This window comes from Cygnus olor, chromosome 26, assembly GCF_009769625.2.
Source record: "Cygnus olor isolate bCygOlo1 chromosome 26, bCygOlo1.pri.v2, whole genome shotgun sequence".
Taxonomy (NCBI): domain Eukaryota; kingdom Metazoa; phylum Chordata; class Aves; order Anseriformes; family Anatidae; genus Cygnus; species Cygnus olor.
In genome coordinates, this window is record NC_049194.1 from 2093661 (window position 1) to 2121229 (window position 27569).

General features: G+C 48.3%; 2 protein-coding genes across 7 annotated transcripts in view; both read right to left on the bottom strand.

Annotated features, from left to right (window-relative positions):
* Positions 1-6334, bottom strand: part of ARHGEF18 (Rho/Rac guanine nucleotide exchange factor 18) — a 50257-nt gene extending 43923 nt beyond the window's left edge. For 3 of the 5 annotated variants that reach the window (XM_040537377.1, XM_040537376.1, XM_040537374.1), the window contains exons 1-2: positions 5935-6334; positions 3845-5495 (exon numbers count right to left, since the gene is read on the bottom strand). In XM_040537377.1, the coding sequence (XP_040393311.1) occupies positions 3845-4325 (481 nt within the window). In that variant the 5' untranslated portion in view covers positions 4326-5495; positions 5935-6334. Of the gene's footprint in view, positions 1-2449 lie in introns of all 5 variants that reach the window. The other 2 variants (XM_040537378.1, XM_040537375.1) reach the window with 2 other exon arrangements.
* A 305-nt stretch (positions 6335-6639) lies between these two features.
* The window catches only part of INSR (insulin receptor), a 57477-nt gene continuing 36547 nt past the window's right edge, over positions 6640-27569 (bottom strand). For both annotated transcript variants that reach the window (XM_040537380.1, XM_040537381.1), the window contains exons 7-21: positions 26876-27002; positions 25988-26238; positions 25437-25604; positions 24507-24708; positions 19588-19859; positions 19237-19379; positions 18172-18331; positions 17724-17823; positions 17394-17461; positions 16964-17193; positions 16498-16608; positions 16261-16420; positions 15301-15430; positions 14938-15072; positions 6640-13242 (exon numbers count right to left, since the gene is read on the bottom strand). In XM_040537380.1, coding sequence (XP_040393314.1) covers positions 12888-13242; positions 14938-15072; positions 15301-15430; positions 16261-16420; positions 16498-16608; positions 16964-17193; positions 17394-17461; positions 17724-17823; positions 18172-18331; positions 19237-19379; positions 19588-19859; positions 24507-24708; positions 25437-25604; positions 25988-26238; positions 26876-27002 — 2612 coding nt within the window. In that variant the 3' untranslated portion in view covers positions 6640-12887. The remainder of the gene's footprint in view (positions 13243-14937; positions 15073-15300; positions 15431-16260; positions 16421-16497; positions 16609-16963; positions 17194-17393; positions 17462-17723; positions 17824-18171; positions 18332-19236; positions 19380-19587; positions 19860-24506; positions 24709-25436; positions 25605-25987; positions 26239-26875; positions 27003-27569) is intronic.

Sequence of the window (27569 nt, forward strand, 5' to 3'; positions counted from 1 at the left end):
AGGGTAAATCCCGAGGCCCTGCACTTGAGTCTGTTTGGGAGGATCTGCGCCCAATCTCGCCGCTGTGTGGTGGTCAGGGGCTGCCCACGCAGCTCCCCAGAGGTGCCCAGGCAGCAGCATTCACCTTTCCTCAGCTGGTGCCGGAGACAAGATGGCAAAAGGACGCTTCCAAGAGCACATGCTGTTTGGTTTAGGGGAACATTAAGCAGATTCGGTGTTGCAGTTGCTATATTTTCCTGTGGCCAGGGACCATAAAAGGTTACTGCTGCAGGGAGCAGCCTCGTCAGAGGAATTCCCAGGGCAGAGCTGGGGAGGAAGCGCCGCACACGAACGGGGCTGTGCTGCGCTGTGCCAGGCTGGCTTCCTGGCAGGCAGAGCATGAAGACACCAGGCTTCTTCCCCGGGAGGAAGGGAGCAATGAGAGGTGCCCGTGGCGTGTGGCAGCCTGGGGGGGGGTTTGATACCATTGGGACGTACCAGCTGAGCTGGTTTGTCTCGAGGAAGAAGGCTCCCTGCTGCTGCAACCGCATGCAAGGTCACTGGGTGACCAATAAAGATGTAGATATTTCTATTTCAAGGCTGTGGTAAAAAAACCTCCCTTCTGCAGCCACTCAGGCAAGCCGGTCACTGGAGAAAACACCCACAACTGGTGACAGCTGGGGACCTCACCCAAGCAGCCAGCGCTGGAACAAGCTGTGCCAGCCAGAGACTCGACACAGCCTGGGAGCAATGCGTGCCCCGACCCCAGCTGCCTGCTGGGGCAGGATGCTGCGGGTCCCTGGGCGACCCCAAAGCCAAGCCAGCGCTGGCAGGGGATGCGTCAGAGGAAACACAAGGATCCGAGCTCTCACCACGCAGCTCACATCCTGCAAGCATCAAACACCCCCTGCATTTCCACCGAGGAAAGGCCACAACAAACACGGCAGGGACAAAGGCACCGGTCAGAACGAAACAGTCCCAGGAGGAAGGAAAGACCAGAGCATCTGAGCATTTCCTAGCAATCAGGGGCAGAGACTGCTGGGAAACCACCGAGAGCATCACAGGCAAGAAACAAAAATTATTCAGTCTCCTCCTGGCTCTGCCCTGCTGGCCCAGCACCAGCTGCCCTTTACGTGCAGCCCCGCAGGATGACCAGAGCTGTAGGGTAAAACCTCTGCAGAGCAAGTGCTGAGCTCGCTGTGCCAAAATCGGATGAAGTGCAGCACTTGGCCTGGTCCGGGCCCCAGCTCATCGGCCGTTGGCAGCAGCGGGGATTGGCTCATGTGGCCTGAGCTGAAGGAGGGGAGAAGATAAGCCGTCCGACACTGTAACGCACTGTACAGTGAACTGCCGCCTTATCGCTGCCTTTGGGGCCTGGTTTTTCGGGCACGCAGGGCCCAGGGAGCGGGGAGGCAGCACGAGCCTCAGCTCGCTGTCAGTGGAAAGGTCTTGGCAGGGCTCGGCGGGGTTTGCAGCCCCTCAGATACCCTCCCAGCCACGAGCTATGGTCACTGTGCAGCTTCCTCAGCAACTGCTGGGGAGAGGGCTGCCCCGAGATGCTCCCCAAAGCAGCCTGATCATGAGCAGAGGCTGATTTATTTATTACAGCCCTGAGCCCAGCTGCGCCTCCCCAGCGAGCCCAGGCACGGCACTGCGGGGCTGGGGCCGGGGAGGTGCTCGGGGCTCAGCGCGGGTCAGAGCCTCCTGACCCTGCTGCCTGCTCTGCACAAAGCTTCCTGCGGCCGGCCACTGGGGATCCCCTTCCCCTGCATGTCCACAGGGGAAGAGGGGAGCTGGGGGAGGAAAAGGCTGACATACATCAGGAGCTCGAATGCCGCAGATAACGATAACTGAGGGCAGTGTTTGCAGCAGGGACAGCAGTGTCCAGCTCCTCCAGGACCACGAACATCCCACATGCCGGGGCTCTCACTTCTCTCTTTCCAAGCCATGACACTGCAAGCAGGAATGAGGCCAGCTCACACCACTGCCGGCATTTCCCAACCCTGCTTTGGGACAAGCGGGTGCCACACGAGCTGCCAGGGCTCAGCCCGTGCCCCGAACACAGGGGCTCAGCTCCTCAGCCCGCTCTGAGGGACCGGAGGAGCCTCTTCCCCGGCATCTGCTCTGACACCAAAGTCCCGGCACACAACTCGAGGCTCAGCCCTCGGCAGCTGCCTGCGAACGCCGGGACCTCCAGCTCACTGGCAGCAGCAAACACATTTATTACAAAACCATAAGGCTGATATTTAACCCATTACCCAGCTCCCCAAAGCATTTACGTGCCTTGAGAAGGTGAAGCAGAAGGAAAAGCGTTAGCTGACATTTGAGCAGTGGCCCCACAGAGCGGAGCGGTGGGCGCCCAGCACGTCGGGGACCCCCGTGCTCTCTGCCACCCGCTCGCCCCAGCCGCCCTGCAGCAGCGGCTCGCAGCACCCGGCTCAGCCCTCTCTCCCCGCACACAGGCCATTACCTCGCTTAAAGGACCATCTCTTCTTCCAGCGCTTCGAGAACGACGGCCAGGAGTGGTTGAGCAGTGAGTCTGACATTGGGGAGCCCTCGGAGCCCCGTGCGAGGAACAGCCCCAAGCAGGAGACGACAGCACGGCGCACGGCAGAGCTCAGCGCGGTCTAAGGCAGCGCTGCAGGCTGCAGCCCAGGGGCTGCCAAGGGGGGAGTGGAGAAGCCAAGTGTTTTGTCAGAAGTATCAGCTGATGGAAGCTGTAGCCAGAGAGAAATTCCTGGTCTCCGGCATTCCCACCTGTGTGATGGGTCAGTGACTTCCTGCAGCAGGGCCCAGGGATTAGTGGCCCCGCAGCACATGCAGCCCCGAACACTGGCTGAGGCTTGCAGAGGGAAGCAGAAGACAGGCTGCAAACACACCCAAACCTGCCCCTCGCTGTCAAAACCTCCCTGCTCCGTTCATGGTGACCAGATGTCAGCCAGACAAACCGTCACCTGCATGTCCGTCCTGCAGGGGCACAGGGCACCTCCACCTGGGAAGTGCAGGGCAAGAGCTGAGGGTACCGGCTGGATATTTGCACCTTTGGCATCATTTTGCACAGCCTCTGCAAGGGAAGGTGCAAGACCCTCTCCCATCTGCAACACTGGCATCACCTTGGGGTCTTAGCAAGACCCCATTCCCTGGCAAAGGTCATCCTCCAAGCCCTTCTCAGCTCCCCCACAAAGGGAGGTGGGAGCTGGCTCCAAACTGCCCCAAGACACCAAATCCCCCATGCTGAGGTCTCTGAGCCCCACTGACACCAGCCCTACAGCTCACACTGGCTCCAAACCTTGCTCCCAAGCCCTTGAGCAGGCTGACAAAGCCTGGTTTTACAATCGCAGCCTCGCTGAGCAGAGCCCAGCTGTTCTGGGGATGGCCACAGGCATCTCCACAGCATGGAGCCTGCTCCGGGCTGGTGTCACACAGAGGTGGGTGGTGAGGAGCGTTTCCCTCACCCGACCACAAACCTCAAGGCGTCATCTGCCCAGCGCAGTCCTCCCACATCCCCTCTGCAGGCATCTCCCTGATAACACGGGCACCCAGCTCAGCAGCGGCCCTTTGGAGAGGGTTTGGGGGACCCCAGCTCAGCCAGGCCCAAACCCAGCCGTAGGCAGTGCTGAGGTCCTGCTGGGGGGGAGACATCTGCAAACCTTCAGCTGTGGTGTGGCAGCAGCAGGAGCAGCACCCATGGGGTCTTTGGACACCCCAGCACTGCCCCAAAGGGAGCCAGGGGGATGCCCGGTGGGTTAAACCCCAACCTCCTCTTCACGTGCGGCAGGGTGAGGCTGCTTCATCAGAAAACCGCGAGGAAGATGAGCAACAAGTCCGGTGTCGTTGGATGGAGCTCGTGCGGAGAATGACTTACCCTGAAGGCTGGAGGCATCTCTGGTGAGTTCCCCGGGCACGCTTACAGCTGACAGCCCCGATTTCTCCAGATACTGGTGTAAAGCAAGAAGCGGAGCCTCATCGGGGAAGCAGCAGCCGCGCTGCTGGGCTGCTCGCGGGGGCCTCTGGTTCAACCATCTCACCGCTTCCCCTTTCCGAAGGCACGAACAAGCCCGCCTCGCCCATGCTGCAGTTCCTCCGACGTCAGCCCTGGCACGGCCCCGCTGCTCGCTCCAGCCCTCACAGGGGTCGGGGCTCCAGCAGGGTCCAGCAGCCCCCGTCTGGGGGCCGCGCACCCCGAACCGCCCGGCGCAGGGGCCCCGAGAGCTGCAGAACTGGTGATGGCCACGATGACAGCGATTGCCACAAACAGCTTCCTGTTCCGTTCGGAGAAAAACCGCTCTGCGTGCACCGTGAGAGCCTGGCACTAAGGGGCTGTGCCCACGGGCTCGTTGCACCATCACTCGTTAGCCTCCTGCCAAGGGCAGAGGGGCCCAGCGCTGGGCTCCCACAAATGCATCCTTCATCACCGCTGTGGCGGGGTGGCTCTGGCAGACCCCGCAGCCCAGCAGGTCTCGGGCTGAGGCGGGATGAAGCGATAGCAAAGAGACAAAGCACAGAGACGACTGCACCGGCTGCATTTCTCTGTGCAGGTGAGGGGCAGACCCGCAGGCACTCCAGCTCCAAAGCAAGCAGAGTGAGGGGTGAGGTGCTGGTCCTCGCCGTGTGCAGTCTGGCAGGCAGAGCCCAGGCTCAGATTTTCGGCGCGGCCGCTCACTCCGTTCCACCGAGCCCCAGGGGCCGCCGCGCGCACACACCTCATCCCACGGCCCCGAGCGCACGCCAGCCCCAGCCAAGCCCTAATCAGAACAAGATCCGCTCACACTCCAATTACTCAGAGACCGCAGCCTTGGCAGCGCTTGGGATAGCAATTATCCAGTGCTCCAGGAAACCACCAGAGCAAAGAGGAATTAAGGTTTAATTTCTCTGAAGTCCACAAGAGCTCGGTGAGGATCAGGGATCAGGACTGCTCCTAAACCAGGCAGCTGACGGGACGGTGCGTTGTCCTCACCACAAGAGAGGACCGGAGCTTATCCCTTTCCTTTCTGGTTTGGGGGTTGGTGAAGCAGAGCTACGCATGCAGCCTGGAAGAGCGATGAGGGATGACGGCACGAGGGCTGGATGTGCCTCAGCATCCTCCCCCAGCACCCCTGACTTGAGAGCCCAGCAGGCAGCAAACCTCCCCTGACAGCAAGGTCAAGTTCTGTTAGGAACTCCAGAGAACGACCTGTGCCAGAAGATGCAATTCAAAAACATTTTAAAGTATTGCTTTGTTTCTCATTGCTCTTAAAACACAAGAAATCCAGGTGGGTTTGGAGAGGGCGGAGGTGGGGCTGAACCGCTCCGTGTGCTCCCGCCCAGACACAGGGCAGCGGGCGCAGTGCGGGGCCGGATCCAGCTGCCTCGTCCAGCTCGACGTGCAGAGGCACTAGGTGGCATCAGCACTGCACATTCTCCATTAACGAGCGTCATCGCCCATCCCAGCGCTGGGCCCAGGTGGCTGATGAAACAGTTGCTGGAATTTACCGGGGACAGGGGGCGAGAAGTGAAGTGAGGGTTGACCTCGACCCCTCCAGAAAAAAAAAAAAAGAAAAAAAAAAGAAAAAAAAAAGGAGCATTCTTTGCAAAAAAAAAGTAAATCATACTACTACTCACTTTTACAGCCATTCGTTGCGCAAGCATCGGACGCTATCCCCAGGTCTGAGGCCGGTGGGGCCCTGGCAGAGCTGAGCCCCAGCAGGCCAGGAGCAGCCCCGAGGTGCTCAGCTTGGGCAGGGAGAGCCGCGAGTGCAGCCACAGGGCGGTGAAGAGCCAGGGCTGCAGCACAGCGAGGACACGAGGGACAAGGCACAGCAGGAGAGCAGGTACCTTAACCGAACGGCTAAACACATCGAGAAGAAAAACAGCAGCAGCGAGTCCCCCGCCTCGCTGGTGCAGCTGATCAGGAAGGAAATCTCACCTCTGATAAAACGAAACAACATTTAAGTCAGAAGAAAGATAGATTTTTACATTTCCAGAGCAGCTCGGTACAGAAGGCGAGGTGAGGTGGTTCCTGGTGCAAATCCGGCCCCAGCTGCTTTGCCTCGGGACAGGGATGAAGCAGAGCCTCTGCCTTTCTGCCTCGCAGTTCTGTCTTTTAAAACTGCTTGTGTCCCCCTAACGGGAGGGGAGCCTGGGTCCGTGCTCAGGGAAATAACAGCATGACACTACGGAGCAGCAGCTCTCGCTGTTTTGGGCAGAAGGAAGCCCTTTACCAATGTTTACCCAACAACACCGAGCACCCTGCGGTGAGGATGAGCCCAGAGCGCGTCGCGCAAGCCGTGGGGCCGAGCTAAGCGAGCCTCGGACCACAAGCCTGCAACTGGCAGATCTGTGTTTGTTTTGTTTTTTTTTTTTTTTCTTAGCACCATTCATTTTGCAACTGAAAGTATTGCTTATTCCAAGATATGAATTTAATGCTTTCTCTGTGGTAAAGCAGCATTCAGTGCTGCACAGACAGCAGACACAAAATGAGCAGTTATTCTTGGATAATTTATTCAGAAATTTAATATAAACAGTTAATTGTTCAATATTCTGACACACGGCGAGAGTTTTTTCTTAATGCTCAAAGATATTTTCTGTACATGTCACTGCTTGGCTCTTACATACGAAAACATTGAAAAAAATAAATCAAGGGGGAGTTTTTTCTTTTTTTTTCTCCTTTTTTTTTTTTTTAAGAAAAAATCATGGCACATTTGATCCTTTATTTCAAACAAGAGGTATCTGCAATACTGGAACCTTAGATATGCAGAGAGAAAGGTGGGAGCAGCAAGTTTAAACAAGAAAAAAAAAAAAAGACCTCACAGAACATCACTTAGCATGTAACTGAAACTGCCTCTAGTCCAGTTAAGGTGCAAGCAGACCAGCATTTGCTTTTGGCTGCGTTTGATCAAGCCGATGCCCAGGACCCCATCCACAAAGCTCCTCAAACACAAGCCACTGTTTTGACACTCTAGGAACAAAACCATCGTGCAAACTAAAGCAAAAGGTGAGGGGTTTCCTTTTTAAATAGCGTTCTGTCTTTTCAAATTTAGAAGTGACTTTTCTAAGATCACCAGCAGCCAGTTTCCATCGGACCCGGTAATGGGAGAAGTATCTGGAAACCAACACGGCCGCAGCGTTACCGGATGCTGCTGGGGGGACTCGGAGGAAGAGAAGAGCTTTGGGAACAAGCCCAGCTCAGACGCCAGCTCTTGGGCAACTGAGAGCCCAGCGAACCCAAGCCGTGCTTTCCGCCGCCAGGACTGCAAAGCAGCCCCTTGGCAGCACAGAGCAAGAGCCTGAGCGGTGTCGCCAGGACTCGGCTAAGCAGGTGAGCCTGGGCCCACCATTAAACCGTGCTGATGGTCCTCCTTGGATGCCAGGACTGCCCCGGTGCCGCTGCCAGACCCCGCTCCCCCAGGGGCTCCTGGGCTGGGGAGAAGCAAGCGCCGAGCATCATCAGCTGGAGCAGCAGAGCTCACAACAAAACTACCGCCACAAACACAACCTGGTGCCCACTGCAAACGTGTTGGCAAAAAACGTAACTACGCCGTAGGAGTTAATACTAACTTTATTATACAATATTTAAAAAGTCATTTCTCTACCTGTCCCCTTATAGCTTGCATTGTGCTGCAGTTAATTTGCTGAACCTGCACGAATAAGTGCTTACTTCTGAGAAGGACAAGCAATTTAATCTTAAAGAGAAATACACATTTAATGACAGCAGATTTGATAAAAATGGTAGTTTTCTAATTGCTTTTAAATAGTCAGATTCCTCCAAAAGTCAATCGCACTACTGGCTTCACTCTTGTGATACTCGTAGCAAGGCAAGCCAGAACAGAACAGGCTGAACACGTTAATGCTCTTACACCAACATTCACGTACAGCATCCAAGCAGAGTTAACACAGAGCCAAGCAGAAGGTAATAAAAAGGCCAAATTCAATTAAGTTCATACAAACGCTAAACTAATCTCGCTTTGAATTTCACGTATTTCTGAAGCAACTACTTCGCGATTCCAATCCATTCAGCAGCTCCTTTCCCAGGACTGCGCGCAGGGGAGCTGCGAGGGGCATCGGCTGCTCCGCGGAGGGGAAGGGGCTCCTGGCACGGCCGTGCCCGCCGGCTCCGCGCGTCTTCGCGTGAGAAGCGGCAGCTTTGAGGGAGGCAAGGACACAGCCGGAGGACCGGAGGGTGTTCTGCAGTTTCTTGCTTACTCTGCTCTTACTCCACAGTCTCTGAACCGATCACACGTGGATCACGGGAGCACCTGGCACAGCTGTCAGAGTAAGGCTTTATGGCACAAAGATACTTCACGTTCTGACTTGAAAAATGAGGTTCCAGTCTCGGTATCAGGAATCGCTGCTAGCAATGAAGGGCCCGGAGAACCTCAGGGTCCGTCTTCGTATCACAGTGACGTTAAGAGGGAACTGGATTGCCTCTCTCCCTCCCCTAAAACGGAGGCTCAAGAAAAACTGACGCAGCACCCTTCTTGCTCCTGTCTTTTCCTATTTGCCTTCATCTCTTTTAGGTCAATAATACAGTAAGCAACTTTGAGATTTTTCCAAAGAGATACCAACGCTATACGCAACAAACCAAAATTAAGCAAAGTGTCCCATTACTATAATACAAGTTCAGGAGGAAAGAGATACACTACCCATAAATTAAGAGTACCCTTTAGCAACCTAGGAGCAGCCTCTTCCCAACCAACACAGCTGCTTTATGATCTGCACAGAATATCCTCCTCGCAGCTTGGTCTATTTCCTATCACGTTTCCCAACCCAGTGCTGGCACAGAGTTCATGTTATAAGCTCTTCTATTTTACAACACAACAGAGTATTTACAAGCCGCCAAGAGACGTGTTTTTAACCTAGCAGGCAAGCTTTGCAATGCTGCACTGTACTGCAAGAGAAGTACCAGATTTGCAAGAGGTGTTCAGGAAGTGGCGATACAATTTAACGTGCAAACGTTTCTGAGAAACCTCTCCAGTCTCGTGCTTCAAACATCTGCTCAAAGAAAACACAGCAGAGCACAGAAAGCTGTTTCTTATGCTTCCTGCTTCACCAGCTTTAGAAACAGCGAGGCTCTGGCTGCTCGTTGGTACCCCTCCCTGTCCCCAGACTGCACACAGGAGGCTACAGCTGCTCCACAACACATGCCAGGGTCTGCCCCGCTACTTGGCGCTGTGAGTGGGAAGTTCTCTGCCTGCACAGGGCAGGATCCGACCCCAGCAAACGCTACCTGAAGGCCAGTGGAGCTGCCCTCCTCCAGCCATCCCACCTGCGCTCCTGCCTGGCTCCTCCTCACTGCTGCGCAGCAGTGGGTGCCTGTGCTTCCGCTGCAGCTGCGGCGCTCTTGCCCCGATAAGGATCTCGCTGGAGCACGCAGCAGCAGCTCCCCAGGCGAAGGCACAGCACCTGCTGCGCTGCTCCTCTTCCTGGACACAGGACCGCAGCCGCACCGCACACAGGTTTCATCTGGCACACGCAGTCTCAACTTGTACGCAACCCCTGGCGTTGCCGATCCAAGCGCGGGACTTGCGCATCCCTGGGGTAGGGAAGGATTTCCCAGCAAGAGAGCAAAGTGGTGGCTGAGGGCTGAAAGTAAAGGATTTTCCTCATTCAGAGCTGGGCTTTACGGATGACGCCCATTCACTCCTCCTAATTCTGTAGCTGAGCGTAATCTCCAACAGCCATGAGTGGCAACCGCTAGCGTCATGTGTTTGTTTTCAGAAGGGACTAGCTTTGGGGAAAAATGATATCCTTACTGCTGGTACCACACGCCTTTCCTCGCCCTTGGCACACTGTAGAGAGGACGACTGGAGTAATCTTTATGCACAGTATTGGATATAAACAACTGCTCCCTTCGGTGCAGAGTGACGATGACAACACGAGCCACGTGAACGGACTGCCTGTCCGCAAAGTGAAACACACAATCCCTTGTTCAGTGATCTGAGTGTTGCAAATCATGCGTACTCACAGGGCCAACCAATATCAACTAAATTTAAAAGCCAGACCCAATACTAGGTTCCAATGTTTGTTTATATAAAGGATCTTCTATTCCCACAGTTATGATTGCTGCAATTTAAAATGTTATCAAAACATCGGCACGTGGGAAGGGCTGGTTTCAGGAGGTCACGTCCAAGCAGCAGAGCTCCTGGGTAGCAGCGCACAGTGAGGGCAGTGACCACGACACCCAAACCCAACTCCAACAATGAGGGCTGGGCACAGGCCCTAGTCCCCACTGGCATCTACAGCTCCAGCAGGATGCTGTCTCCTCCTTTTAAGTCGTTAGTTCACAAAGTCCAAACATTTAAACGGGTCTTTTTTTTTGTTTTTTTTTTTTAATTGCAACAGAACTAGGAAGATGATATCAGAGTATCAGATCCAAATTTGCTATCGTGTATTTGGAGCTGGAAGTAGTTTCCTTTGGTCACTACTACTCAGAATAGTGATAAACGGTGATGAGCTGTTCTCCTACCCATTCCCTTCAGTGAATGGTCCCAAGTATTGGAATCAGCTGATATTGATTTTCCCTGATCCACAATAGGTCCAGACCAGAATATTTAAACAGGTTTAGAGGTGCGCAGTATTAAAAATATCCTTAAGAAACACTGAGGTAGACTGCACTAGAACAGGACAAAAATAATCCCACCACATCCACCTGCCAAGATTTTACGGACACAAATTTACATGTTCTGCGTGTTTAAGAAAACGATTTTTTTTGTTGCCTTTTTTTTTTTTTACAGTGTTCTATATATTAAAATAAATAAAAAATTTCTAATAAGAAAAACTTCTCTCCCTTAGAAAAGTGTGAGAATATGTCTTCTTTCCTGCAGTGTAGTATAGAGCTGCTAAACAGTTACTACTTCGTAAAGCAGAAGAAATGTAAACGAGGCCTTTTCGAACTGAAGGTTCTTACCCATGCCTGTACTAGGTGCTTTCCCCCTAACTCCGCGAGCAACCACTGCCCTCTGCCTTCCACCCTCGGCCCAGGGGCCACCACCCCATGGTGCCGCGGCCAAGCAGAGCTGCAAGAGGCGCCTCCTGCAGACCCTGGCCCCTTCCAGTCCCTCACGGGGAGGAGGCAGCAGCACAAACCAAAAGCCACGCTGCGGCCTGGTGTCCCCGCTCCCACCGAGTCAGGACCTTGTTTTTTCCCAGCAGAGCGAGCAAAGTGGCCCTTGGACTTCTCCAGGAGGAAGAGCGGAGGTCTGAGCAATCTCTCCCCTTGTAAAACCACCTCCTGCATGAAACGGCCTGCGACATCGATCTTCATTTCTTGCTTTAGCACTTCTCCGTGCCAGCACACTCCCTCATTGCAACGAGACACGCTTAGTTTCACAATGGTTTTCTAACATCTTGTGCTTAGCAGCTCTGTCTTTATGCAAACAGCAGCAAAACAAAGCACGGTCCAAGAGACGAAGGCTGACATCCCGAAGAGCTGAAAGCAGTGGCTCACGCACGTGCCCTGGGAGAGGCGCAGGGATCTCAGGAACACATCGGAGGCCCGCAGGCAGCACGAGGCCGGATGCCTGAGCAGCAGCAGACAGGCAGCGGGGAGCTGACCACAGTCACATTCAGCTTCTGCTTCACGTGGAGAGCCAAGAGCCCTGCGCTTGCCTCCCTTCAGCTGGGCTTTAGTGTCTTTTTTTCGGTTAGAGTTCTTGCTCGGCCTCTCTGACCGCTTCTCCTGCGGCACAACGCGCGTGGAGGCAATGCAAGGGACGCGAGGGCAAACACGAAGCAGGACCCCGCAGCGGGACGTTCTGGTGTCCTTTGGCCCCCAACGACCAAGGTAAGTCCCAACTACTTTGTCCCAGGGCTTCGAGTGGAGCCAGCTGACTGCATTGTATAAATCTTGAAACTGTTTTATAAAGCCTTGTCAAGTATAAACTTAACATGTGCTTCATAGCTCCTAAAAGGGTAATCAGCTAAAATTAGTTCATTCTGAAATCTTTGGACCACTTTAAGACCAAACAATCCCCCAAATTCTCCCCTCCCCGAAAGGACCATAAACAGTCAATAATTTATGTGAAGTTAGAATTTAAACTAAAGACATTTTAAATATATTACAACAAACAATATATATACTCAATGCTGTAAGGACAGAAAACTCGGTATCTCAGGTCAGGGGACTCCTACTTTGTTTGGTCTTGAAAGTACCCATAAATCTCAGATTTCTGCTCCTTTGGCTCCCAGCACATTTTCCTCATTTGTTAATGAGAGAAAACCTACTCCCAAGAGTCCTCAGTATAAAAATAATCTGTTTAGGATTCAGTCACTCCAGGGAAATGGGAAAAAGATAAGTACACACTTCCGAGAAGAGGAAAGCTTCTGTGAGAACATACAAAACTTATGTACAAAAAAGAAGTGTATATTTTGCTATACATATACACCCCACATATATATACTGCACACACGCACGCACACGCACGCACCCCCGGGGTTTAACCCATTTAAAAAGTATGAAAGCAGCAGCTATTGGTCAATCTGAGGATCTGGCGCGTCTGACTGATGTGTTAAATCCTTCAGCTGTAGTGAAGAGTATGCCTGAAAGCCTGGAATTCTACTGGAAATGCTTTTGTCCTGCAGAAGTTTTGTTCCGCACCGTTACGCTGTAGCTCAGATACCAGCAAATTTCACGTCTCTTGTTGGCAAACGTGGATGCTCCTCCTCTAGTTTAACTTACACGGTCGCTTCCTGTTTTGAAACCATGGTTACAGAAAGGACAGCAGCCATGGAAACCTTTTCCATTTATGTTCACAGATAAGTCCACTGACAACCAGTCAACTTGGCAAAAAAAAAAAAGTATTAATCATAAGATGATTAAAAATCTGAAGAGTCTGTAGATGTGTGTCATACACTGTGGCAGCAATAACAAGAGTCCTGAGATTTGTGGTGGGGGAAAAAGCAGACACAACCCTTGGGCCAAACAGGAAGCGTTAGGAAGGACTTGATCGGGGCATGGAGAGAATCCGCCCGTTTTTCTTGCCACCGTTCATGTGAGTGTAAGGTATGTGCTCTTCATAGTTCCCCTTGAGGGCCATGGAGGGTCCATTGTCCCGCCCCAGGACTTTGTCCCTCTGCGTGTACGAGGAGGGATCGAGGGGAATGCTCTCCATGTTCTCGAAGTCCATCTCGTACTCCTCCGTTTCCAGAGGTTTGTTCTCCTCACTGTAGAAGAACGAGACCTCGTGGAAGCTGGGGTGCAAGTCCTCCTTCAGCATCTCGATGATCTCAATGAAGGTGGGGCGCATTTTGGGGTTGTATTGCCAACACATCTGCATCAGGCTGTGCCTAGTTGAGGACAAATGAGTCAGGGACAGGAAAAAGACAATTCCACATAAGCAGAGCTGGCACAGGCTGGGACTGGTATCCATGTCAGACCACCCAACACACATGCTACTCCTTTGAACCCCACGTTCCCACCCAAACTGAGCTGTTTGTTCTCTTCCCGTCTCCATTTTTGCCTCTAGATCCTCGCACTGCTTCTTCTCTATTTCTGTCTAGATCAAAAATTCCTTCCAATTCCTTCAATTGTTCTTAACTCGGCTTCCGAAGGAAACAAGGCTGCAGTTCACGTACTCTGTGAATGTGCGCACGCACTTATAGCCGTCTCACAATTCTTTAATTCATTCAATTTTAATTTTAACTCAGCCTGAAAGATAACAAGTTCCTTAAACTTCAAGGAAAATAGCAGGCTGTGCAGAAGACAAAGGTCTTGTAAACAACCCACCCGAAAGAAAGGCTGCAGCAAGATGTCATATGTTATCATACACCATGAAGAAAGAACTTACACATCTCCTAGGTACAAAAAAACGTTTCAAACTGGAGTTTGTAACTGGCCACAAGAGACAACTGTCCAGGACAGCAGGCTTTTTTCACAAGGATACTCACAAAACATGTTTATTTTTTGAGTCTAGAAGTGCTGTTTTGGCCAGAAGTGGGCTGGCGTAAGAAGTTACTGGAAACAGGGAGTTACTATTGGCGTTCCCGTTTCCAACCAGGGCTTCTTCCCCTCACCTCTGCATGCTGCTTCAGCAGTGGCTCCTTACAACCCTCTACCAAAACACGCTAGCTCAGGTTGAACACTCAGTAACAGGATTTATTTTTTTTAATTACTCTGAAGCAGCTTAGGAAGCATCTGGCTATGCAGCCGCGCTGGCAGGTCTGAGGATGCAGTAACCTCCAAACCGTGACCATCATGAGCAGCTGCAGACATTAACCCTTAATCATGGTACAGGAGAACGTCTGGCTTCAGTTTGTAATCCTCTTTGCAAGGTGTTTTGCGCTCTGTCTCTACACAGTGCCCTCTTTTCTCCCTAAACTTGCAGGCAGCCTAGCCTTGTACTTTAAGTGGGAAAGGAGGCTGCAGGAGACATGAAAAGGCCTCGGACACGATAAGCAGCTCAGGGCTCAGCAGAGCATTCTCCTACCTCTCCCTCCTCATTAGTCACAAACTGGATTTCTGAAAATCAGCAGTGAAGAGTTGCTGTAATTCTCAAGACTATTTATGTAGTACGGAGAGATGAATTAGAGAAAACCTCAGCAGATGTGGGATTAACAAGCTGCTCTCCAGCCTTTAGAGCCCCAGGGATGCAGACTGTGGCCAGGCTCTGCCCTGTGACACGAGCCAACGGCCATCCACTAGCCTATAGTGGAGGAAAAGCATTGTGTTTGGCACTATTGACACAGTGCTTACTTGTACTTTTCCTGTGCTTTGTATTTCATTCTCTTGAATCTGCACACGTGGTGTAGGTTCCAGGTTGTTTAATTCCCCCTTCTAGCGGAATAGGCCAGTCTCTAGCTTTAATTCTCGGTTCACTAAGGATGCATTGGTTTAATTTCTGTGAGAGGTAGCTCACTAAATTCTGCTTTGTTCCTCCCCAGGAGAGAAGTGGTTCAGAAATGCCATATGTGGGGCCAGCTGTGTTGCCCACACTTTAGATAAAGAGTGCAGCTTGGTCAGCTGGCACCCACTTTGCTACTTACAGCCTCTCTGGGCAGTTGTCCGGCTGATCCAGGTATCCTCCATCCATTACAAACTTTAGCACCTGTTCGTTGGAGAGTCCCTGGTACGGCTGCTCTGCTAAACTGCTTATTTCCCAAAGGACAACACCAAATGACCTAAGAAAGAAACAAGACTCCTGGTGAGAAACATTCTGAAGATCTGCAAGTGATAGCCTTATTTTGGAGAACACATACTTTAAAAGAATACTACTATATTTTTAAGAGGGTTTCAAAACAATGTTGTGTTTTGTCTGTACTCGGAAGAAGTCAGCAACTCACAGTGTAAACAACATGCATTAAAACAGTGAGCTCTTGATTCATCTGGGATTGCAGAGTACAACTTACCACACATCTGAGTAAGTAGTGAAAACACCATCCTTTAATGATTCGGGTGCCATCCAGCGCACAGGCAGAAGTCCTTTGCCTCCCTTACGGTAATAATCCGTCTCGTAGATATCTCTGGTCATGCCAAAGTCTGAGAAAAGCAATTGGGATGTGTTAAACGTTTCTCCTTCCATGCTGCTTTTACTGTGCAACATCTCTAGATGAGTGTTTCCTTCCTTTGACGCCAGGCTATTTTCATACACCCAGTAAGCCTCCTATGCAACTTCCAGCAATTTGTCACCTTGTGATTAACATTCAAAACACTTTCCTTTTTCCTGCATTTTTTCTTCTGTGAACTACTACAGAGCTGTGATAGAGACTCCAGAGTTGCAATTTTTAGTGACAGCTTCTATTCTAAACATTATTTTTATTCATCTCCTTTAAGTAAAACAGAGCTGTCTTTGCCCTTAAATCCCACTGCCTTGGCTTTAAGTCCAAAGAGGTCTGAAAAACCACCAAGCCTTGAGGTTTCAGTGTATTTTTACATTTTGTATTTACTTACTTCTAAATGGATTTGGGTTGAAAACTGTTTCTTGTGGAAGACGAATGACTTTTAAAAGGAACCTGACCTAGTGACAGGATTAGCAAAGCTTGGTTTGTTGTGCCCAACACCTTCTTTGTCATAATACTCATGAAAGCAAAGAACAGTGAGATAACCCCAGGCAGCTTATGCTGAAAAGGCAATAAACTTTTTGGATAGAGGTCTGAGTACAGAGATGATTAGAAAAGTTTCTCTGGCTTTAAGGGAGACAATTTTCTTACTGAAGTCCATACAATTCTTTTACAAGGAAGAATAACAGGAAAGTTTGCTGCATTTCCAAAGGGAGCCAGTGGAAATCACCTGTGTTTGCTGCATTGCTCTTGGGTTTCACACATGTAAGTATGACCCGCAGAATTATCTTCTGACCACATACTACATACCTCCAATTTTTACAGTGAAGTCCTCTGCAACCATACAGTTACGAGCTGCAAGATCTCTGTGAACAAATTTTTTGGCATTCAGATAGGCCATACCATCAGCGATCTCTGCAGCCATCTGGATCATTTCTCTCAGCGTTGGCGGTGGACGACCAGGGTTATTCTACGATAAACAAACAAGTATTAAAAAGCAAATCTAGTTAGCCTGTTACACATATACTGCCTCTCTCCTGTCTGTACCTCAGCATCAGGTCTCAAAGAGCGAAGGTAGCTTTTCAAATCTCCATGTGCCATCAACTCCATGACCACCAGCGTAGGTTGTCCTTTTGAGACCACCCCGAGGAGGCGAACCTGGAAAATAAATGAGACTTTCCCTCAAGGTTGTGTCCAAGCACACTGGGCAGAGTCCAGCTATGAGAACCGGGTGTTATAACAAAGCCAACACACCCTGAACAAGAGCTTGGAACAGCACCACAAAGCCACTTAAGGCTGAGAAGTTTTGAAAGAGCAAAAGTGAAATGATGCAAGCAGATTCATGCATTTTATAAAATCTGACAAGTAAAGATCCCAGCTCTTTTGATCAACTGCTTCTGCAGAAAGGCTGCTTTTGTAGGCTGAACACCACGCTTTGAAAGCATTAGAGAAATATTAGTTATGTGATGAGACTTTCACTTGCTAATCATCTGAGGCAGCCAGCGATGCTTACCACATGATGGCAGCTGAACCCTTTCATCACAGAAGCTTCATTTAAGAACTCGATGCGCTCGCGGAGGCTGGCTGATTCGTTAACGGTTTTCACAGCTACTCGAGTCTCTGGCTCTCCCTTCACGATGTCCTTGGCGATTCCTTCATACACCATGCCAAAGGAGCCCTGTCCCAGCTCTCGGAGGAGAGTGATCTTCTCTCGTGGAACCTCCCATTCATCAGGGACATAGACTGTCAAACAGAGGGAGACGTTTCTGAATTGAGCAACCATCTTTCAAAAGCCATTTCTGCAGTACAACTGCCACAGGATATTGTGGTATAGAAAGACAACCAGAAAAACTCCATAAAGAAAAAGCCAGCGCCGTACTGTTGCACTGTCTGAATGACTACACGAGAAATAAGGCACAGAAGAAAGCCCCCACTGCTCTCACCATCACTGGCGCTGAGATACTCGGGGTTAGAAGATGCGTAGAGTGGCCCAGTTGGTCCTTCGGTTTGTCTGAAAGGGATACACAAATTCTTTAGCACATTTGCAGCTTTTGACACATTAGAAATGAAGGCAGTTTGATTAATTCCCGAAGTGTGCAATAAATAGCGACTATCCCAATTTCCAAAGGCATAAAAAATATTTCCTAAACTAAACTGATGTTATAATCATTATCTAAATTAGAAAATAAACAGAATTACTTCCAACAAATGAAGAAAACCTTTACATAAAAGTTTTGCTTGTTCTGGTAAAAATGACGTGAACTTGCACTCACCTCTTTTTCACAAGAACATAAGCAGCTCCAATAATTCCAGCAATTATTATGGCAAAAATAATCGGAACAATTATAACAGCAATATTAGGCTGAGCATTCACTAAGAGAGAAAGAGAGAGAGAATTGGAGGTATTACAAAGGTCTCAAAATCCAAATCTCTTCCTGCATAAGATCTCTTCCTCGAATAAACAAGAAAGAACAGGAAGCCAGAGGCTGCTTCAGGTAGAGAATGCAGGGCTGCTCCGAACAAGAACTCAAACTGCTGTTCAACAGCTAATGTTAAGAAAATGGACACATTCCTAATTCCAGTTTATGGAAAACAGATGTATAGGTAAATGTTTCATGCCCCTCTACAGGTCTCCGTGCACTCCTTGCTAAGCCCCACCATCTTCCAACTGTAATCTGGGTTCCGATCAAAAAGATGATGTTGAAGAAACAAAGAACTCACAATAATCAGCCACATAGAAATAGGTAGGTTCTGTCCATGAGCCATTTCCAGCCAGCGATGTAGCTCGTATACGGACACTGTAGTTTCCAGGCTGCAGTCCACGCAGTTTGCAGCCCTGCTCACTGGCAAAGTGCTTACGGGAAACGCAGTAGTGTGCTTCCTGCAGGAGGAGGGAAGGGGAAGGCTGTGTTACGCTACCTCTGCAACAACCTCGAGCTCCGTAACAGCACGCTAGGATTTCTTCCTCACCTCCTTGACTGGCAAATGTATACAAATAGGGTTTTCACATGCTCGGGTCTTTTCCAAGATAGTGGTTTGTCCTGGATTTGCATTTTATAGTTTAGAGTAGTTCAGATTACACACAGCATATGCCATTTGCTGTACTAGAACTCAGCCCTGAAATCTGACCTCGGCTGGCAAGCCCTCCTGCCCACACGGCACTGGCATGCTGCGCAGGCACTAGGGCTGCTCACAGGCTCTCCTGCTGCTCAGAGCTTTAACTTCTCTAAGCAATTTACATTTACATGTATGTTTTCTGTCCTTCTGTGAAATAAAATTCCTAAAAATGCCCATGCAGAAAGTTAGCAAATCAGATACTGGAACAACAGGCACTGTAGAGGGAGATTTTTATTTCTCAACATTACCACAGGTAGACTTCCAGAGGATAAAATTCACTAGCAACGTTTTATTTCACTTTGGTTCATGCAAAAGGAAACCAGAATGGACAGAATACTGTAAGCACTAGGGCTACTAAAAACTGAACGAGGGCTCCCAAGGACTCCCAAGGGTTATTGTCTTGCAGCAATAAACAAATACAGAGCCGTACCCAGAGCTATACCTGAACTAACAAATACATAGCCACATCCTGCGAGGGCACGGGAGGTGTCATGCCAACGCAAAAGAACGCAGGGAAAGGCAGAAAGGTCTCTACAAGTCCAGCCTCCAGCTGCTATCTTTCAGCAGCCTCCCCAGTACCACCGCTACCACAGCTTATAATAAGAGGGACTGAAGCACAGAGCTACTTCTCCAAACTTGCTGTGTTAAGGAAGAAGCAGAAATTCTCACCTCTGTCTCCCCAAGACGTCCGTAATTCACTTCATAAAGCACAATAAGACCGTTTGGCTCCTTTGGTTCCTGCCACTTCAAGTGCACAGTATTTTTTTCAACCAGTTCATGGGTAACTGGACCAACGATGTCATCAGCTTTAGCTAAAACCAAAGTCGTGATTAATAATAGTTTTATTTCATGTCTTTCGCAAAATGCAGAACCGACAATACTTCATCCATCATCTTTTCCTACCAGGACATAAAGAGAGCACAGTCCGTGATGTTTCTGCAAAGCAGCTGGCTCTCATGGGAAAAGCAGTATTTTGAAAACAGCCATCAACCCCGAGCAAAGCTCAGGAAGCTTAATTACCTTCTGGCATGGTCCTGGCACTCACATAAGCTGCAACGCTGCATCGAGATTCCTGAGCGTCGTGGTTACAAGCGTGGAGCTCAATACGATACCCTGTGAAATGCCGCAGGCCTGAGATAACCAAAGACTCCTTAAACTTAACTTTTTCAAAAGGTTTCTGTTCCTCTGCATTCTCAGATGCAGCTGCAGAAGAGTTTGGAGAGGATGCAATGGTGGGTATCACCACGGTGGCATTTGCTACAGAGCCGAGGTCTCTTCGTTTTCTTGATGGCCTATTAAATAATACATTATAATGTTACTTGTTATATCCAATATAAATGCATTCACCTGAAAAGAAATAGTTAAAATGGGAGAGCTCAGAGTGCAATCGAAAACTCAAATTCAAGACTCGTATTTGCAATACAAGAAAGAAATTCCAATGCACACGGCTTTTCAGAATTATGTATCCCTGAGATGATTTCCCTGCACAACTGTGTACAGGAAAAAAATCCAAGCCTAAGGTATTTGCTTGGGAATTCAAATTCTCCTAGACCTTCTCAGCAGAATAGAGCTCTAGCAGGCTGCCTCGTGGATGCCTTGTACACAGTGTTGCAATGCTTGGGAGTTCATCTCCTACACATTCTAGCTTTGAACAAATGAGGTCATATCACAGCCCCCAACTCTGATGACCTTGGATGTTCCACATATTCCAAGTGTCATAAATTTGCATTTATAAAGCGTAAGACCAGTTTCACAGCTCACTGGAATACATCTGCTGCTTTGAACCCTAATTCTGAACTTACCTATTTCAACAGATAATTTTAACCTTTTCCCGAGAGACCAAATTTATTAAGATCTTTTCAGCAGGCGCATTTAAGACACACGGATTCAGACTACAAATTAGCTGTGCTGTTTGTTAACCAAATATTGCTTCTCAAATTATTGCACTTCAGTCTGAAAATCAATTTTTTGCTGCTGTAAAAATAGAATCGGCCCTGTGATCTTGTCAACTCCCCTGTTTGCAAGTGAGTGCCACTAGCCAACTTTAATGTCAGATTTCATCAATAAATACACAGAATCAATTCAACAGAATTAAAAACCGTTCAGAATTTAATTCCTTGGGAACAAAAGGAACAAGAATCAAAACAAAACTCCTGCCACACATCCACCGCTAGGAATTCCAGGTTGGGAACCAACCAACACGGTGAATCAGTAACAGTATTTAGTTACACAAAAGGAATTAATGCCATTTGAAAACAGAGCGGTGTATTTTAAGGGGATGATGATCTTTGTTTGTGTGTGCGTGTGTGTGCAGCTATTAAAGGGTACAAAGAGTGACCTGAACTGAACCCACACTTGAGGCATCTCCAGTCTCTAAAAATGTAACAAGCTGTTGAAGCAAATCTGTGCTGCTGAACTGAACTTTCCACTGCCACCCTCTGACTACCGGGCAAATGATTGGCGCAGTACAGCTACAGCAGGTGACTGCGCAGGTCGGGTCTTTGTCTGCAACCCTCAGTCCCACTTCCTGATGTTACTTATGCTCAAACAGCGAATGCAACCAGCTGGAAAGCTGATTTTAAGATTTCCTCAAACTAAATATTGGGTTGGACACAACGACGTAAGCACATTCGTCCACCTGATGAAAAAATGTGATGCCAAATGGCAGGTTTGGCAAAGCACATTCCAGCTTTTCGTTTTCTCTTCCCCTAATTACTAATTAACCCCAGAGACATCATTTTGGAGTTGCTGTTATCTCAGCCTGTGCATTGTTCTGAACAGTGTCCCCTAACAATGGGGCAGAGTTCAGAGACCCAGGTCTGGGTCACGCCACCTCCCTCCCTTGTAAGCAATCTTTACAGTCAACCAGAATCTTGTTTGGACTTAAAAACAAAGCTGCACGCCACTGTTTACAAAGTGTGGATTCAGCTGTTCCTCATGTTCAAGAGAATTTTGTTTTTCACAAGTAAAACAGTAATTTGACTACTGATGCAACACAGAGTAAAATACAAGAATAACTTCTTTCTCTGGTAACAGAAAGCAAGAAAAGCTTTTGAAGCTGTAAACACAATCTTCCTATATTTATTATCCTAGATTTGCAGCAATTTTCTTGCCAAAACCGTTGTATTTTCAAACAATTGATGCCTTCCCTAGCTGTTCCAGTGCAACTTCCATTGTGACTCATGGCCATTTCAGCAGCTCCAATGACTTTCCCTGCAAAACACCCAGACTCCGTTTCCTTCTCCTCCTACCGTCAGAGACCATCAGCACGTGTGAGGGCTTCTGGTTCAGGGAAGGATGAAGTGAGAACTCATCACATGCAATATGAGGTGAGCTGAGGGATTTTAAAAATGCATTAGCTAGCTCAAACCAAGTTTTTCCACACACCTGAAACTGGCACAGGCTGTCATTGCTACTGCAAGAACAGCTTGCCTGTCTTCCCCCTTGTGCTGGCACAAACATTTATGTATTTGTCTACACAATTAATTGGATTGGACTGGGAAACCTAGAAAAAGAAGTTGCTTTTAATGTGAGTCATTTCTCAGACCTGTAGCCCACTAGTGTGTGTAATGACATGAGCGTGTGTGTGACAGAGAGAGAGAGAGACAGAAGGACAGAGACAGAGAGAAGGGTGAGACTGCTGCTGCAGTAGCGATGGTTGAGAGTGTACATGAGAACACATCCTGAATAGCAGCCATTTACCTCCCCTCTGCCTCTCAGGACTTTTATTACTTTTGAAATCTCTCCATGCTTTCCACAGAGTCATGGAGCAGTTGAGGTTGCAAGGCACCTCCCGAGATCATCCAACCCGAGCCCCTGCACAAAGCAGGGGCAGCTAGAGCAGGTTGCTCAGGACCACATCCAGCTGGGTTCTGAGTACCTCCAAGGACTGAGACTCCACAACCTCCCTGGGCAACCTGCTCCAGCGTTCAACCCCCCTTTTGCTCCAATCTGTGCAAAACTTGTTCCGATATAAGAGCAAATAACACAGGAAAGAAGAAACAAAGCATCAGCTTCTGATGGCCACTTTGTCCAGCTACAAAGGGAGGTTGCAAAGCACGTGGCGTGAAGATACCCACTAGCTCCGACTAGGAATGTGCCTATGGCAAGAAATGTTTAGATACTTCTAGTTTGCCTTGCCAGTGCCAGGGCAAATCAGCCCACAAGACTTGAGACAGTATCTCCTGGAGCAGCTAGTTAGCTGTGCACATGGGGAAGGAACGACTTCTGTGATTTCCAGCAAGGTTCTGAGAAAGTCAGGTGAGATCAGACCTGGACCAAAGCAGGGCACGGCAGATCTGCGGGACAGCCTCGTACTGGCTGGATACTGCACAGGGATCCAATGGCTGGGAACAGGACAGAAGGGGAAAAATGGTACGTGGAAGACAAGGAGGCAACACGTAGGGGGAGTCATTTCTCAACTGCACTGTCTTCTGCACCCTGACATCTTCTGTTCTCTGCTGGCCTCGTCTCTGAGGTTCTTCCCTGCGACCAGCAGAAGGCTTCTTATCTCAAGGGGTGTCTGCACAGCACCTCGAGAGAGCCTGAAACTATCAGGAGCATCATAAAAGAGAACCTGAAGTAAAACACACTTCATGCTCAGTTGACAGGCTCTAGACAGGCTGCCCTTTGAACAGGCGATAGACACAATATTTTACAGGAAAATTCTAATTTCTGTTGCCACGGCCTGAAACTTGCCAGAGAAGAGAGGATGCACGTCAGCAGGACAGTATCTTTACTGCTCACTTATAACAGAAGGGGTTTGTGCTAAAAAGATTAATTAGCCTAGGGGAAGTAGAGATTTCTTCCTTAGCAGACTGACAAGGTGGCACATCCTGGTGATTGGTTTCTTCCTAAAATACATACCCCAGAAACTGGCCTGAGAAGCATCCTGGGCTGGCTGCACAATAAAATAAAAATAAAATCAAATAAAAACAGGAAAAGGAAAAAGAGGAAAAAAAAGTAATCAGATTGTCAGTATTGTTTGCCTACATCAAGAGGAGTTTGGCTTTTGTACATGGCTCGTTTCTCCTCTGCTTTTAAAGATGGTGTGTCCTGCCAGCACTTTGCACACTGAAACTTACCCTGATCAGCACTAAAAGCAAAGAAACAGCAAACAGAGTGACTCTGCACAAACTTCCATGTGACAACTGCAGGCATCAAATCGGACTCCCAAAGAAGAGACACTGTCTACAATTCACTCAGTAATACAAAAACACTCACTGAAGAAAGGTAGCTTTTGTCAAGCAGCTACAAGTAAATTTTAATAGCTAAGGGCAGGAAGCAGAGACCAAATTTAGAGCACAAAATACGTGACAGTGAAGAGAGTAAATCGTTACAGCCTAACCTGATTCCCAGTGCTTCCTCTGTAAGTTGCATATGAAGTGTGAAGACATTCAACACCACTTAATGTGACACTGTGTGTGCCATTCAAAACAGGACATTCACCACCCACAGCAGTTGCATTCCTCATGGTATTGGAGGTATTTCCCAGACTAAGTGCAAGGAAGACCGCAAATACCGCGCTAAAGGACAAGGCTGTGGCATGGTAAACTTCCCTTTTTCTTTTCCTTTCTTTTCAACTGGATGAAAAGCTAGATCATGAAATTTTAAGACAAAAAAAATGGCTATTTTTGGCCTCACACTAGGTTAAGTGAGCTACAGGGTTTTAGCTATTTGTTGAGGATTCTCCCTTTATTCTCAAGCTGAAGAGAATTCATGGATAGGAAATAGAGAAGAATCTTCCAAATCTGTAATAACATCAGTTGTAGGTGCTCAGCTCTCACCAGCCTCCAACACACATTCAGCTGGACTGGACAGTCCCATGGAAGCCCAGACAGACTGGCAATGTGGCCGTGCCCAGCCCAGTACTTCTGTTTAGTAACCAATTACACTTCCCTACCCCAAACTACGTGGGCAGTAAGTTTTGCTATTCATACCTGGGGACGAAAACCTCATTGTGAAGGTAGTTCTCAAACGTCTTGCGGAAAGCAGACTCTTCCAGCTCCTTTTGTATTTGAGAGTCTGTTTTAGGACAGGAACAACACTCTCCGCTGACATCCTCGTTTTCACTTTGATTATACTTCTGAGGGTCTTCAGATTCAAAAGGAGGAGACCACGTCCTTGAGGGCAGTTTTAATCCTACGGACAAAACAATTTTACTATCACTCATGCTTGGCATGCCAGAAGCAGATGTTTGATCTTAGCAAGATCCAAAACTAGAGTACACAGGATTCATAGCACATTTAGGCCTCCCACGGTCTCATATCTAGGGTCGAGCAGCTTTCCCTCTCTTACAACAGGGCCTTGATTCAAAACTATGCTAGCTCTGAAATGAAGCTCAAATGCTGCTGTCGCCAGAGTTCTACCCCTCTTTACCTCAGCTTGGGTAACACAGAGCTGCGGAGAGTCTGAGAGTCCTCAGTGAAACTCTGAATCCTGAAATAATTCCAAAACCTAAGGCACAAGACACCTTCAAAAATGAACTTGGCCACTGATCTCCAGAAACACTGCAGTATTTTACTTTACTGTCTCCATAGCTGTTATTAAACTGGTTACTCAGTTTAAAAAGAACAAGCGCAGAATGGAGATGCCCAAATAAAAAAAATACATATATTTGATTACTTTATGAAAAAATGGTTTTGGAGATCGTTTGCATGTGACTTGGCAATAGTGACTAATGTATAATGTGACTGAACAGTGGGAGAACGCAGCTACATGGCAGCCTGTTTCTTGAACTTACTTCAGAACAGCAAAATTAGGCATCCTGAGCACCTCCAGGGTGTGTGAAAAATCTCCATACAATGCTGAGATAGCTCCACCATCTGGAAGGCTTGAAAGAAGGGCACAGAGCAAGAAGTGGAACTCACCCTTTAGGCAGTAATCGAGTTCATACAGCTCACTGTCTTCGGCCTGCTGCTGCCAGAACACCAGGTAGTGCGTGATGTTCCCGTTGGGCTCTGAGGGTGGCTTCCACTTCAGAATGATTTGGGATGAAGAGTTGGAAACAGATATCGGATCTAACGGAACTGATGGAACTGTGTGGGTGGAAAAGAGACAGTGGTCACTTCCAGTGCTCTGAGAGAGCTCGACAAGCACAGGCAAATTTCCATTTCCCCAGGAACAAGCAGTGCTCTCCATAGTAGGCCCACTGACACCCAACAGTCCTGCAGCAGGGCATACGATTGTGCACACAACCCCCTACACACAGCCACATGGAACAAGTGCACACCAGCACCCTCTCCCCATCCAGGGAAGCATACAGTCTTCCATTTCTTTAGGAATACCGTCCCACAAACGTAGAGCAGCAATGTCAGGAGAAAGTTTCACAGATATGGGACTATCGTGACTACCAGCCAGAAGACAGAAGGTCTGGCTTGCTTTAATATTTGCAGTGCAACATTAAATTAATGATACTGACCAGTAGCATTGGTCTGGACGTAGATGATTTCACTCTTTGCACCATATGTCCTTCGTTCATCTGAGAAGGTGACCAGGGTTTTAACAAACACAGCATATTGTGTCCATGGCTTTAAGCCCCTCAGAAGCCAGCCTGGCTGGGCCTGGGCTTTGGGTTCATTTGATCGTGGCGGTGGGTCAACATCCACGACTGTCCAGCTATTTGACCCACAAGCATCTTGTCCATCAAACTCTGTCACATTTTGGTATGGACTTGAAGAAAAAAAAAAAGCCTCAAATTAACAGAATCCCATTTTCAAGCTTTCGGAAACATCATTTCTAAAGATATCCATGAAAGTTATAAACCCTTACACCTTACAGAAAGTCTGATCATCTCTCCTGTGTATTCTGAAAATAAAGCACAGACGCCTTTGTAACCCAGCCTCCTAACAGCATAACAGCTCCACAGACAATCCATACAACTAAATCTCAGCTGATTATTTTCAGCCTCATAGAAACCAGTTTGGTAACCTTGATTTTTAAAAGACTGTTTCCTACCTAAACGGGAATATATGCCTCATCATCCTATGGAGATAGTGGGGAGATAGATAGAGCATGCAAGTCTAGAACAGTTGGAACAACTGATGTTTGGGTTGCTCTTAAGTGAGCAATTTTGACTATATACAGCTAAGTTAAGTTAGGGAACTTAATGAGCATTTATATAAAAGGGTAACATCAGAAACTTAAGTGTAGTGTCTGTGACTGTCTGGCTCCTAATTAGCTATGACCACAGAAGTCTTAATATCTACTCTTCAGTGCCAGCTGTTGTTTGTAGAAGCCCAGCATGGCTATTGTTTTGTAGCCCAACCATGGGTTACTGGAGCTACCCTCTCCTTAAGCTGCCACTTACGCTTCTTTGTAAAAAAGCATAAATCCCAGAAGATCACGGAAATCAGGAGGCCAGTATGGCTCCCACTTCAGCAGGATCTTGTCGTGAGATGTTCTAATAGAAGAAAATTTCAGCAATTCATTTTCACCTATAACAAAAGAGAAAGGACAATCATTTTGTTAATGCTAAAAAACAGTTTTCTGTTTTTCATTATTTTAGAAGTTTCTGTTCTCCACAGTAAATATGAGAACCTTGGCTTTGAGAACTACTCATTAAAAACTTATCTTACTTCAACGTTATTCCTGCCTTAAGCCAGGGGTTGGAATAGATGACCTCCCAAGGTTTCTGCCAGCTTCATTTTTTCTATGATTTTATGAAAATAAACCCGTAAAGAGTTTAACTAAAAGCTAGAAAGTGGAAATCTAAAGGAAATACATTTTTAAATTAATGACAATATATACAGCTGAACCCAGCAACACAGTTTGCATAGTTTTTGTAGGCACTGCCTTCAGAATGAGTGAATTCTCAGCCTTGCCCGGGAGTAGCACGGTCCCTTCGCAAACAGGAGCGAAGGACAACAAACAGTTGCAGGAGGGTGGAGTTTTGATTCTCAAGGGAAGCATTACGATATGGTATGTCCAAACAGCCCAAGAAGTACAAACTGCGTAGCTCTGATGGGATTTGCCATTCCTGCAGTAGCTGCACAAGAGAGGAA